Source organism: Mustela erminea, chromosome 3 (genome assembly GCF_009829155.1).
Source record: "Mustela erminea isolate mMusErm1 chromosome 3, mMusErm1.Pri, whole genome shotgun sequence".
NCBI classification, from domain to species: domain Eukaryota; kingdom Metazoa; phylum Chordata; class Mammalia; order Carnivora; family Mustelidae; genus Mustela; species Mustela erminea.
The window spans coordinates 88798849-88813085 of NC_045616.1; the positions used below are offsets into that span (position 1 = coordinate 88798849).

Sequence of the window (14237 nt, forward strand, 5' to 3'; positions counted from 1 at the left end):
TGACGTGGTTTCTTATATATGCTATCTGAAACGGGATGGTGGGGGATGAAGGGAAAGTGTCTACAATTTGTCTCATTATTTATAAAGATATAATTTAAGCGTCCTTTAAATGGCTAGGAGGGTAAAATAAGATGAGGAAAATGTTGGAAAATGTCTAGTACTCGAAGATTGGCAGGGGGAATAAAGACAGGTGTAGGCTTGCTCCTTCCCTTGATTAAAAAGAACCACCCAGAGTCTGTTACGCACTGTGCTGGGATTGGCCCTCTGCAGCCGCCGTCCCTGAACTGTGCTTTTGGTCTCCTAGCAACAAGCGGCGGTAGCCGAGCAGCAGTTGGCTTGGGGGTGAGTGCGCAAGTGAGGGCTGTACTCGGGACTGCGAGTGAGCCTGGAAAGGCCCTGGGACCTGGGGTTCCTGCTTTCTAACCAGGCCTGATCCTGTGTGTGGACTTCCAGGAGGGGCGGGGACCGGAGGCGGCTTACCTGCCCTGGGTGGAGAGTTGCTGCAGAGAGGCCCACCCGGTCTTCAAGACCTTCAGACTACCCCTTGGCCTCTGGACCTCAGTGAAAGCGCTTAGGAAAACCAAGGGCACGAATTAGAGGTAGAGTAGAGGGGCGCCTGGGTGGCTCAGTCCTTAAGCATCTGCCTTGGGTTCAGGTCACAATCCCAGGCTCTGGGCTCAGGGGAGAGTCCGCTTCTCCTTTTCCCACACCCAAGCTTGTGTTCCGTGTCTCACTGTGTGTCTCTCTGGCAAATAAATAAATATCTTAAGAAAAAAAAAAAAAGACATAGGGATCAAGCCCCCACATCGGGCTCTCTGTTCCACAGGAAGCCTGCTTCCTCCTCTCTCTCTGCCTGCTTGTGATCTCTGCCTATCAAATAAATAAAATCTTAAAAAAAAAAAAAAAGACATAGAGTAGAAATTATGTTGTTCTTTTTTTAAAGATTTTTTTTTTTTTTTTTTTTTTAAATCAGAGAGAGAGGGGGGGAGAGAGCAAGCACAGGCAGACAGAATGACAGGCAGAGGCAGAGGGAGAAGCAGGCTCCCCGCCGAGCAAGGAGCCTGATGTGGGACTCGATCCCAGCACACTGGGATCATGACCTGAGCCGAAGGCAGCTGCTTAACCAACTGAGCCACCCAGGCATCCCGAAATTATGTTGTTCTTAAAGTTCATTTATGAACCTAAAACCTAACCCCTAACCTGGGGCTCAAACCCAGGAGACCCAGAGGTCAAGAGTTACGTGCTCCTTGGACTGAGCCAGCCAGGCACTCAGAAGTGATATTATTGAGACACTGCTCATAGGAAAAGATTCGGCAGTTTGTAACTATAAGTTAATAACATCAAGCGCCTAGTAATATATATTTTTAAAATATTTTATTTATTCATTTGACAGAGATCACAAGTAGGCAGAGAGGCAGGCAGAGAGAGAAAGGGGAAACCAGGCTCCCCACTGAGCAGAGAGCCCGACGCAGGGCTCCATCCCAGGACTCTGGGATCACAACCTGAGCCGAAGGCAGAGGCTTTAACCCACTGAGCCACTCAGGCGCCCCAAGCGTCTAGTAATATTGTTTTTAATCACGGTTACATTAAATTTGGGGTGGGACGATGCATGTCGTTGCAGTTGATACCGGTGGAGAATCTACTAAATTGTACCCTGAAAAGACAGAATGGAGATGTCAATGCCCCCACCTCAGATATATGTAGAAAAAACTCTGGCTATTATCAAACCGGATATTGTGGACAAAGAGGAGGAGATACAAGATATCATTCTCAGATCTGGATTCACCATTGTTCAGGTAACTCAGGGCATGATGATCATGTTTCTTTTTCTTTCTTTGCTCATTAAGAAAAAAAAATGGGGGCGCTTGGGTAGTTTAGTGGTTGGGCATCTGCCTTAGGCTCAGGTAGTGATCCCAGGTCTTGGGATCTGGTTGCATTGGTTCTCCCTGCTAAGCAGGGACCCTGTTTCTCCCTTTCCCACTCCCTCTGCTTGTGTTCTCTCTCTCACTGTCTCTGTCAAATAAATCTCTTTAAAAAAATTTTTTTTAAATGCTTAAATATGTTAACCTATTTAGTGTCTTAGTACTGAGTACTAAACTTAGGTTTATTTTAACTTTATGTATTTATTTTTTAAGATTTTATTTATGTGTCAGGGTGAGAACAAGCAGGGTGAGCAGCAGACAGGAAGCAGGCTCAGGAAGCAGGCTTCCTGCAGAATAGGGAGCCAGATGTGGGACTCTATCCCAGGACCCCAGGATCATGACCTGAGCCAAGGGCAGCTGCTTAACCCACTGAACCATCCAGGCATCCCTTATTTTAATTTTAAAGTGTAAAATTTATATGTGTTAGTTTTATTTTTTTTCATACTTCAAAAGGATATAAAATGAGAATTAAAATTCCTTTTCCCCCTCTGCTCTAACACCCAAGTCTCAGTCTCCAAGGAAAGGCATCTTCTTAATGCTTTCTGTTCTTGCAGGATTTTTTTTTTTTAAGATTTTATTTATTTACTTGACAGACAGAGATCACAAGTAGGCAGAGAGGCAGGCAGGGGACAGTGGGTGGGGGAAGCAGGCTCCCTCCTGAGCAGAGAGCCTGATGCAGCGCTTGATCCCAGGACCCTAGGATCATGACTCAGGTGGAAGGCAGAGTCTTTAACCCTCTGAGCCACCCAGGCGCCCCTTTGCAGGATTTTTCTAAGCATTTACAAACATTTCCTCCCCCATGAAACAGGACAGTCCTCTTCCCTTGACTTCTTTACAGAGTTGCTCTGATAGCATTCCATGTTAGTATGTATGGCTGAATTGCTCTCATTCTTCTTCGGTTCTGTGTAATATTCCCCTCTGAATGAATGACAATTTATTTACTTGTTCCTCAACTGATGGACTTTAGACTGTTGGTATTATTTTTCAATTACTAAAAACATTTAATGTTTTAAAGCCTTATTCTGCAGTTGGTAGAGGTTTGAAAATGTATGTAAAAAGAGCCTTGTTAAAGATTATCAAATATAATGAAATATTTTAAATACTTTTTGTATCATCCCTATTTGAAATCACAGGGTTTTCATTCTCATATTTGTATAGTGTCATATTGTCTATTTTGTCAGTGTTTTTAAAAAGAAAACGGGGGTGCCTGGGTGGGTCAGTTGGTTAAGTATCATGGTCTCAGGGTCTTGGGATCAAGTTCAGAATTGGGCTCCCTGCTCAGCAGGGAGTCTGCTTCTCCCTCTCCCTCTGCCCCTTCCTCCTGCTCACATTTTCTCTCTCCCTCTCTTCCTCTCTCTCTCTCTCTCTCAAAAATAAATAAAAAGAAAAAAAAACTTTGTCTTCAGGAAAAATAAGGGATTTCAGCTGAACTTAGAAGGATAGGTAAAGGCTCAGAGTAAGAATGATAACAAAGTGTAAGGAAGTAGTGCAGGAATGTATAATGAAATATTTAAAAGACTCAAAGAACATTTTAATAAGTTTTTAAAAAGATTATAAGATTTTAAAAATATTATATTTATTTATTTGACAGAGGGAGAGAGACAGCGAGAGAGGGAACACAGCAGGGAAGTGGGAGAGGGAGAAGCAGGCTTCCTGCTGAGCAGAGAGCCCAATTCGAGGCTAGAGCCCCAGGACCTGAGCCTCATGACCTGAGCTGAAGGCAGGTGCCTAACCAACTGAGCCACCCAGGTGCCCCTTTAATTAATATTGCTAGGATTTTTACCCTTAATCAGGGTAAACTCCAAACAGATCTAAGATTTAAATATTTTTAAATTAAATGATATAAATTCTAGGGGAACCTGGGTGGCTCAGTCGGTTAAGCCTCTGCCTTCTGCTCAGGTCATGATCCCAGGGTCCTGGGATCAAGGCCTGCATTGGGCTTCTTGCTCGGCAGGGAGCCTGCTTCTCTCTCTGCCTCTGCCTGCCACTGTGCCTGCTTGTGTGCTCACACACTCTCTCTTGCTCTGACAAATAAATAAATAAAATCTTTAATACTTAAAAAAAGGAAAAAATGATATAAATTCTAGAAGAAAAGGTGCATGAATTTCTTTTATTCTTGGAGTGGGACAGCTGTTTTTTACTGTGACTTATCATCTCAGAGCCATAAAAGAAAAGGTTGACAAGTCTGTAAACATAAAAAACTTAGCATAGCCAAGTAAATATCATAAAGTCAAAATGTGAAAACACATGACAAACATGGAAAGAAAGATTCTCAATTCATAACACAAAGGGCTAATCTCCTTTAAATATATAAAGAGTTCCTAGAAAAAGATTTTAAAAATCCATTGAAAATGGGTAGAACAGGGTTGCTTGGGTGGCACAGTTGGTAGGTTATCTGTCTTTGTCTGGGGTCATGATCCCAGGGTCCTGGGATTACCTCCCCCCATCCCCCATTGGACTCCTTCCCAGCTGAGGGGGAGGCCTGCTTGTGTTCCCTCTCTGTCTGTCTGTTTCTGTCATATAATCCCTCTCTCTCTCTCTCTGTCTCTGTCATAGAAATACATACATACATACATCTATCTTTAAAAAAGAAAAAAGAAAAAGAAAAATTTAAAGAAAATGAAACAACACTAAGGTGTGCCTGGCTGGCTCAGTTGGTGGAGCATGCAACTCCTGATCTTAGGGTTGTGAGTTCAAGCCCCACATTTGGTGTAGAGATTACTTAAACATAAAATCTTAAAAAAAACCCAAACACTAAAATACTATCTAGCAAAATCATAAAGGTAAACCCCTATGGAAGGGAATCTTGCAGTTATCAAACAGTAATAAAAATGCATCTACCCTTTGACTCAGCAATTTTTTTTTAAGATTTTATTTATTTATCAGGTAGAGATCACAAGTAGGCAGAGAGGAGGGTGGGGGAAGCAGGCTCCATCACAGGACTCTGGGATCATGAGCTGAGCCAAAGGCAGAAGCTTTAACCCACTGAGCCACCCAGGTGCCCCTAACTCAGAAATTCTAATGATGGAATTCCTCCTGTGACTCATGTATTAATATGAAGTGTCATATATACAGATTATTTTTTGCAGCATTTTTTGATGGAATTCCTCCTGTGACTCATGTATTAATATGAAGTGTCATATATACAGATTATTTTTTGCAGCATTTTTTTCCACTTTAAAAAATTTTAATTCAATTAATTAACATAGAATGTATTATTGGTTTCAGAGGAGGTAGAGGTCAGTGATTCATCACTTTTATGTAATACCCAATGTTCATTATATCACATGCCCTTCTTAATGTCTGTCACCCAGAGCATTATTCATTTTTGAGCAAAAGATTGAAAACAACCTAGCATTCAGAGATGGTTTGAATAAGGACTCCTGGGTGGCTCAGTTGGTTGAGCATGTATCTCTTGATCTTGGGGTTGTAAGTTCAAGTCCCACCTTGGGTGCAAAGATTACTTGAGAGAAAAAATCTTGGGATACCTGGGTGGCTCAGTCAGTTAAGTTTCAGCTTGGGTCATGATGGTGAGGTCCTGGGATCAAGTCTCACATCTGACTACTTGCCGAGTAAGAAGCCTGTTTCTCCCTCTGTCTGCCTCTCCCCCTGCTTGTGGTCTCTCTCTCTCACAAAAATAAATACATAAATATCTTTTTAAAAAACCTTAAGAAAAGGATTAGTTAAATAAACTGATGAAGCCATAAAATTGAATACTCTGCAACTAATTGTAAAATGCAAAAAAAGGAACCTCTCCATGTCCTGTTATGGGAAAAAAAGGTGACAGAACTGTGTACAGCAATCTTTTATGATAGAGAAAAGCAGCATATTCATATTCATGTTTGCCAGTATTTGCAAATGAAACACTGGGAGATTAAAAAATGGTTGCCTATTGGAGAGCAAGGAAAATCAGGGTGGATTAGGACAGGGATAGGAATGTAATTGTTCAGTATATACTTAAAAAAAAGATTTTATTTATTTATTTGACAGAGATCACAAGTAGGCAGAGAGATAGAGGAGAAGCAGACTCCTCGCTGAGTAGAGCGCCCCATTCGGGGCTCGATCCCAGGACCCTGAGATCACAACCTGAGCCGAAGACAGAGGCCCAACCCACTGAGCCACCTAGGTGCCCCCACAGTATATACTTTTTTATAGTGCTTTGAATATTTTATCCCTGTAAGTATACAACCCATTACATTTGGGGGAAAAAAACAATTAAATGAAGTATACAAATAAGACGAAGCTATTCTATTTAAATTTTTTTAGAAGTCCATCTTTTTAAAATAATTAGTGAAAACCTTAAGTAGTTCATTTTAAATATGCCTAAGAATCACAAATACTGACACATCTTAATTTTAAATAATAGAAAAATAGGATTATATTGAATCAGATGGTTTTGTAACTTCTCAAATTTCTTTTTCTTGATTATATGAATTTCATTATAAGAACAGATACAAGCACTGTTTTGCAGTAGCTGGTCCTTGAATGTTAATTAGCATAAATCCTAATGTTTAGGGGCACCTGGGTAGCTCAGTGGGTTAAAGCCTCTGCCTTTGGCTCAGGTCATGATCCCAGAGTTCTGGGATCAAGCCCCGCATCAGGCTCTCTGCTCAGCAGGGAGCCTGCTTCCTCCTCTCTCTCTGCCTGCCTCTCTGCCTACTTGTGATCTCTGTCTGTCAAATAAATAAATAAAATCTTAAAAAAAAAATACTAATGCTTAACACTTTCCCAAGTCAGCAGTAAATTTCGTACCAAAGAAAGTTTTGGTGTATTGCATGCTTCTTTTTTGTTTTAATTGTGATAAAAATATACACAACATAAATTTTACCATTTTAAGGGTATAGTTGAACAGTATTAAGTACATTCCCTTTATTGTGCAGCCATCACCACCATCCATCTCTAGAATGTTTTCATCATCTGGAACTGAAACTCTGTACTTAGTACTCACTAACTGTTTACCCCTCTTCCCAGTCTCTGGGAACCACTATTCTGCTTTTTCTGTCTCTCTGACTTTAACTATTCCAGGTATCTCATGTAAGTGGAATTGTACAATATTCTTTGTATCATATACTTTTAAAATTGGCTTTTTGTAGTTGGAAGTCTATTTCTTAGGCTTTCTTGTTGCTTCTAGAGAAAACCTGAAAAATGACGCATCCTTTCAATAGGTGGCAGTATTTCCTTTGTTACAAACTAATGGTTGCCTTTCTGATATTTAATACAGCTTAGCTTTGTGAAAATATTCACCTGAATTCCAAAAAATTTTACTTGATCTAATTTTTTTAAAGATTTTATTTATTTATTTATTTGACAGAGAGAGAGAGAGAGATCACAAGCAGGCAGAGAGGCAGGCAGAAGCAGAGAGAGAAGCAGTCCCACCACTGAGCAGGGAGCCCGATGCGGGGCTCGATTCCAGGACCCTAAGACCATGACCCCAGCCGAAGGCAGCGGCCTAACCCATTTAGCCACACAGGCGCCCCTACTTGATCTAATTTTTAAAAAGATTTTATTTTTAGGGATGCCGGGATGGCTCAGTGGGTTAAGCTTCTGCCTTCAGCTCAGGTCATGATCCAGGGTCCTAGGGTGGAGTCCCACATCAAGGGCGAGCTCAAGCTCCTTGCTCAGTGGGGAGCCTGCTTCTTCCTCTGCCTGCCGCTCCCCCTGCTTGTGCGCATGCTCTCGCTCCCTCTCCTAATTTTAAAGAAAACAATGGAATTACTGATTCATTATCAAAATTTTTTAAAGATTTTATTTATTTGAGAGAGAAAGGGAGATCGAATGAGCAGGGTGGGGGGAAGCAGACTTTCTGCTGAACGTCAACCCTCACCCCCACCCCTGCCAGAGTGGGGGGAACTTGATGCCAGGACTCTGAGATCATGATTAGAGATGAAGTCAAACACTTAAGGGACTGAGCCACCCAGGTACCCCTCATCAATTTTAGTGTAAAAGGAGCTCTTAATTTTTATAATTATTCTCCATTAGACAGCATATCTGTAGCAGTTGGCTTCCTTTCCTTGTTAAGGGGCATGTGATAAGGGCTTACATTATAACAGATGAATTTTTAATTTTAATTTTATTTTTTTTTCCAAAGATTTTGTTTATTTATCTGACACAGAGAGAGAGAGATCACAAGTAGACAGAGAAGCAGGCAGAGAGAGGGGAAGCAGGCTCCCTGTTGAGCAGAGAGCCTGATGCGGGGCCTGATCCCAGGACCCTGAGATCATGACCTGAGCTGAAAGCAGAGGCTTTAACCCTCTGGGCCATCCAGACACCACGACATTATTGCAATATTATTAACTCTTTTTTCTATGCTGTACTTTTAATCTCTCTGACTTACTACTCATTTTGTAAGTAGAAGTTCCTACCTCTTAATTCCCTTCATCTTTTCACCCCTGCCTCCTCCTAACATTCCCTTGCCAACTGTTTTCTGTGTTTAAGAGTTTGTTCATTCGTTTTGTTAGATTCCACATATCAGTGAAATCATGGTTATTGTCTTTCTCTGTCTGACTTATTTCATTTGCTGTAATGCCCCCTAGGTCTGTCCATAGTGTCACAAATGGCAAAATCTCATTCCTTTCTATGGCTGGGTAATATTCCATTGTGTATATATATACCACATCTTTATCCACTTATCTGTAGATTGATCCTTGGGTTGCTTCCATGTCTCAGCTACTGGTTTTTTTTTTTTTTCTTTTTTAAGATTTATTTATTTTAGAGATAGAGCACACCCACAAACAGGGAAAGGGCAAAAGGGAGAGGGAATCTCCAGCGCACTGTGAGAGCGGAGCCAATGCAGGGCTCAATCCCATGATCCACGACTGAGAGTCAGACACTCAACCAACAAAGCCACCAAGGTGCCCCAATTATTTTCAAACACTCTTAGTTTAGTGGCTTTCAACCTCAGCTGCTCATATTAGAATCACTCAGAAGATTAAAAAAAAAAATCCTTACACCCAGGCCCCACCAGAGAGCACCAGGGTCTGACACACTCAAGCTGGTCTGGGATGGGCCCTTGGGTTTTAGTATTTTTTAAGTTTCCCAGATGATTCTAATTTTCAGCCAGTGTTGCAAAATCACTGACTTAGACCAGGAATTAGCAAACGCTTTCCGTTTCCCATAGAGGGCCAGTTAGCAAATACCGGAGGCCCAGTGAGCCACATAAAGTCAGCCACATATTCTTCCAAGCACTTTTAAAATGTAAAAAAACCAAGCCCCGTGTTGGGTGTGGTGCCTACTTAAAAACAAATAAATAAATTAAATTAAAATATAAAAACCATTCTTAGCATCAAAGCATTACAAAAACAAGCTGTGGACCGGATTCGCCCATTGGCCATTCTGCCAACCCCAGTTTAGACTATGCACGATCTGGACTATGGCCTGGACAAGGCACCATGACACAAGGTATGGCCACGAAAAGCCAGAAAGCTGCTGTCAAGAAAACTCTTCAGTGAACTCACAGGTCTCACTCCAGCCCTCTAACTGGCATCCAAGTTGTTCTGGTTTTGGTTTTTTTTTTTTATTCAAGATTTTATTTATTTATTTGACAGAAGAGAGAGACAGTGAGAAAGGGAACACAAGCAGAGGGATTGGAAGAGGGAGAAGCAGGCCTCCCACTGAGCAGGGAACCCAACATGGGGCTCGATCCCAGGACCTGAGGATCATGCCCTGAGCTGAAAGCAGATGCTCAATGACTGAGCCACCCAGGCACCCCTCAGCTATTGTTAATAATGGTGCAATAAATGTAGGGGTGCATATATCTTTTTGAATTAGTGCTTTTGTTTCTTTGGGTAAATACCCAGTAGTGGAATTACTGGATCATTTGGTATTTCTATTTTTAGTTTTTTGATGAAACTCCATACTGGTTTCCACAGTGGCTGCATGAGTCTGTATTCACATCAACAGTGCATGACAGTTGGTTAAATATCTTTGAGAAGTTTATTTATAATCTACATTTAACTTTATCTTTCCATTTCTTCATAATAAAAAAATCTCAATTTTATTGAGATCAAATTTGTATTAATTTCAAGTTATTAATTATTATTATTTTTTAAAGATTTTATTTATTTATTTGACAGACAGAGATCACAAGTAGGCAGAGAGGCAGGCAGAGAGAGAAGAGAAAGCAGGCTCCCTGCTGAGCAGAGAGCCCGATGTGGGACTCGATCCCAGGACCCTGAGATCATGACCCGAGCCGAAGGCAGCGGCTTAACCCACTGAGCCACCCAGGCGCCCTCAAGTTATTAATTATTTAATGACTTATTATTGAACTGTCATTTGAAATACTTTTGTTGACTTTGTTTCTCTTATAGAGAAGAAAACTGCATCTCAGCCCTGAGCACTGTAGTAACTTTTATGTGGAACAGTATGGGAAGATGTTTTTCCCCAATTTAACAGCTTACATGAGTTCTGGACCACTTGTTGTCATGATATTAGCTAGACATAAAGCCATCTCTTACTGGAAAGAACTTTTGGGACCAAGTAATACCTTAGTAGCTAAAGAGACTCACCCAGACAGGTAACTTTCCTAGGGGGAAAAGTGGAATCCAAGTATAAAAATGAGAAGAAGATAACAACTACAACAACAACAACAAAACCAAAAGTGATTTCATTGTAATAAGAATATCTTTTCAGTTGAAATTTTCCTAAGACAACTTTTTTGTATTTTTTAGTTGGGATGGGGTGGGGTCAGTTTTACGTTTTAGCTATTTAAGTGTCCATCTTAATAGCAAATACCCCAAAAGGTCTCAGGGAATGTTGATTTGTATTTGATTAGACTAATTCTTCTCCTCCTTGAATTAAACTGCCACCTAAGTAGGATTTTTCATAAGAATATTGGCATGGCTTTTTAAAATAATATTGTTTATAGAAGGCCAGAGAAACAGATTTTTAGCATTATCATTAAAGTTTGGAAATGCAAGGACATTGAATTCTTGCATTTTTTAATATACTTTGCCTTTTCACTTCTCACAAAACAACACCTCTTCTTCACCCAGAGAACTCCTATTTTCCCGGTGTATCCTATTGCAGATTTAAATATATTTGACCCTCATCTAGGTAGATTTAAGCTAAAATTCAAAATAGATTAAAACCTCCACATGTGAGAAGTGGCAATGCTTTTGTAAAATTCCTAAGTAGAATGCATATGTAAAGAGTAAGGAAAGGATATCACACTGAATGGTCATCATCTCTAACTTACTTTTAGTCTAAGGGCAATTTATGGCACAGATGACCTAAGGAATGCACTTCATGGGAGCAATGATTTTGCTGCAGCAGAAAGAGAAATTCGATTCATGTTTCCTGAAGGTGAGTTGCTGATGAGTAATTTAGTCAAGTGCTTCTCACTATTGTTTGCTTTTTCTTTTATTTGGGTGATGCACCTGGGAAGGAAGATAACAGGGTTTTTCTCCAGTATATTTTGTCATATTTTGAAGTTACAGTTACTTACAAACTTGAGGCCAGGAATGGAAAATTCATTATTTTCCTTAGAACTAACTTATGTCCTGTAGGGCATCTGTTGAGAGGAGTTTACTTTTTTCTTTCTTTTCTCTTAGACTAGCCATGTTTAGGGTTTCTCTTCTCCTTTGTTGCAATTCCTTAGGTGCTCCCTAATGTACCAGTAAAGTTTGTTACCCATGAACAAAAGACTCTCCCTTGGAAATTATGATAGATTTCCCACTTTTTCTAATACTTTACTGCTTGCTTAATGAATGCTTACACAGTTATGAAATTCGTAGGTCTCAGACTGGTTTTTTGTTTCCATCCTGTTATGGAAGTCATAAACCTTTTAGAACTGGGCATAGTAAGGAACAGCATTGAGGTTTTTAGTTTGTTATCAATATTTTTAGATCCAGAAGAAAATTTGGTGATTTCTGATGTAAAGAAAAAGATGTAAAGCATTGGGAAGCTTTGATTTTTTTTTTTTTTTTTTGGCCTGTTATTTTTTTTTTTGAGTCATTTAGGCCTGTTCTTCAATATTTTCTACTGATGACTTATTCAAAGAAAACTGAAATCTGTCTTGGAGATTTAAAAGTCCTGATTTTTTTTTTTTTTAAGATTTTATTTATTGAGAGAGAGAGCATGAGCCTGGAGGAAGAGAGGGGAGGACAGAGAGAGAGCAAGAGCGGAGAAAGAGGGAGAAGCAGACTCCCCGTTGAGTGGGAAGCCTGCCAAAATGGGGCTTATCCCAGGACTCCCAGATCATGACCTGAGCTGAAGGCAGATGATTAACAGACTGAGCCACCGAGGCACCCCTAAAAGTCCTGATTCTTTATTATTTTTTTTTTTAAGATTTTATTTATTTATTTGACAGACAGATCACAAGCAGGAAGAGAGGCAGGCAGAGAGAGGTGGGGGGGAAGCAGACTGCCTGCCGAGCAGAGAGCCTGACACAGGGCTCGATCCCAGGACCCTGGGATCATGACCCCAGCTGAAGGCAGAGGCTTTAACCCACTCAGGCGCCCCAAAAGTCCTGATTCTTAAATAAAAACTGAGTTTTGTTTTGTTTTTTAAAAAACTGATTTAAAGGTTTTTTTTTTTACTTTCATTTTTAAATTTTTAAGTAATCTCTGTACCCAGCGTGGGGCTTGAAGTCATGACCCTAAGATCAAGAGTTGCATGCTCCACCCACCTAGCTAGCCAGGTACCCCACAAAAACTGTTTTATAGCTATTTGTACACAAAAGGATTTACCTACTTAAATATTTTATTCGTACTGATCTAATTTCTTTTTTTTTTTAATTTTATTTATTTATTTGACAGACAGAGATTACAAGTAGGCAGAGAGGCAGTCAGAGAGAGGAGGAAGCAGGCTTCCCGCTGAGCAGAGAGCCCAATGCGGGGCTCAATCCCCGGACCCTGAGATCATGACCCGAGCCGAAGGCAGAGCTTTAACCCACTGAGCCACCCAGGCGCCCCATTATTGATCTTATTTCTATCACCTATCCCTTCCACTAGATTTTCTTTGGAATTGTTTATTGTGGAAATTTCAAATGTAATCGAAAGTAGACAGAATAGTATAATATACCCCTGATGAACCTATCACCCAACTTAAATAATTGTGATCAGTCCTATTATATAATCTATAACCTCTGCTTCTATTTCTAATGCTTCCATATTATTTTAAAGTACATCTCAAGCATGAAATGTGTTTTTAATATGATAGTACTTTAGATTTAGTCCTCTTAGTGAATTATATTTTTCCTCTGACTCCAGACATCTAACTTCTTTCTGTTTTTTTCTCTTCTCATCAGTAAAATACAAATATTAGTAGTGCCTGTCTAGCCAGGGATATTGTTAGCGTTGAATATATAAATGCATGTAAAATTCTTAGAGTGTTTGGTGCATATGTGCTCCACTATTAACTGCTATTACTGTTTTATTTTCTCTAGTTTTTGTTCGTTTGTTTTGTTTTGTTTTAGAAGCTTTTCTTACTCATAGGGTTATATACCTAAGCTATTCTCTTAAATTACCTTTGGTTTTACCTATTGATTTGTCTTCTAGACATGAGTTTAAGAGACATAATTAGACATTTGAGAAGCAGAAGTTGTGGGATAAATATAAATGATTAATTACCTACCACACTGCAGATCTTCTGCTATGATAATATGAAGTTCTTTGAGTAAATTCTCAGAGTTTAGGATATGAGCTCTCTCTTGCTTAGAGGTCAGTCAAGAACTAAGTGTAAAACCCTATAGGATGTTTCACTCAAAAAAGTCACAAAGATATTTAGAGTTCCTAACCCTTGAAAAATGTAGCACCCTTACCTCTCCCTTTCAAAAGAGATGGCTAATTCAAAGCTTTGCTATATTTTAGTCCTTCAACAAATTTATTGAATTGCCTACTATGTGCCAGAAATACAAAGATGAATATTTTAACAAAAGAAGTACAATTCTTATACACTGAAAGGCATAAAACATTACTGAGAGAATTGAAAGGCTATCTAAAATAAATAGTTGTCCCAGGGGCGCCTGGGTGTCTCAGTCGGTTAAGTGACTGCCTTCAGCTCAGGTCATGATCCCAGAGTCCTGGGATGGAGTCCCGCATCGGGCTCCCAGCTCCATGGGGAGTCTGCTTCTCTTCTCACCTTCTCCTCGCTCATGCTCTCTTTCACTGTCGCTCTCTCAAATAAATAAATAAAATTAAAAATAAAATAAAATAAAATAAATAGTTGTCCCAGTCCCATGTTGATGGATCAGAACAGTCAGTATTGTCAGGATGGTGGTTCTCTCCAAATTGATCAATTAATTTAATGCACTTCCTATCAAAATCCATACATTCTTTTATGTAGAAGTTGGCAAGCTGATTCTAAAATTTATCCGAA

General features: G+C 39.9%; 1 protein-coding gene across 4 annotated transcripts in view; it reads left to right on the forward strand.

The window, feature by feature from the left end:
* NME5 (NME/NM23 family member 5) overlaps nucleotides 1–14237 on the forward strand; it is a 24407-nt gene continuing 10170 nt past the window's right edge. Inside the window, exons 1-4 of one of the 4 annotated variants that reach the window (XM_032336609.1) lie at nucleotides 1–342; nucleotides 1622–1796; nucleotides 10229–10434; nucleotides 11122–11222. In XM_032336609.1, the coding sequence (XP_032192500.1) occupies nucleotides 1668–1796; nucleotides 10229–10434; nucleotides 11122–11222 (436 nt within the window). In that variant the 5' untranslated portion in view covers nucleotides 1–342; nucleotides 1622–1667. The other 3 variants (XM_032336608.1, XM_032336612.1, XM_032336610.1) reach the window with 3 other exon arrangements.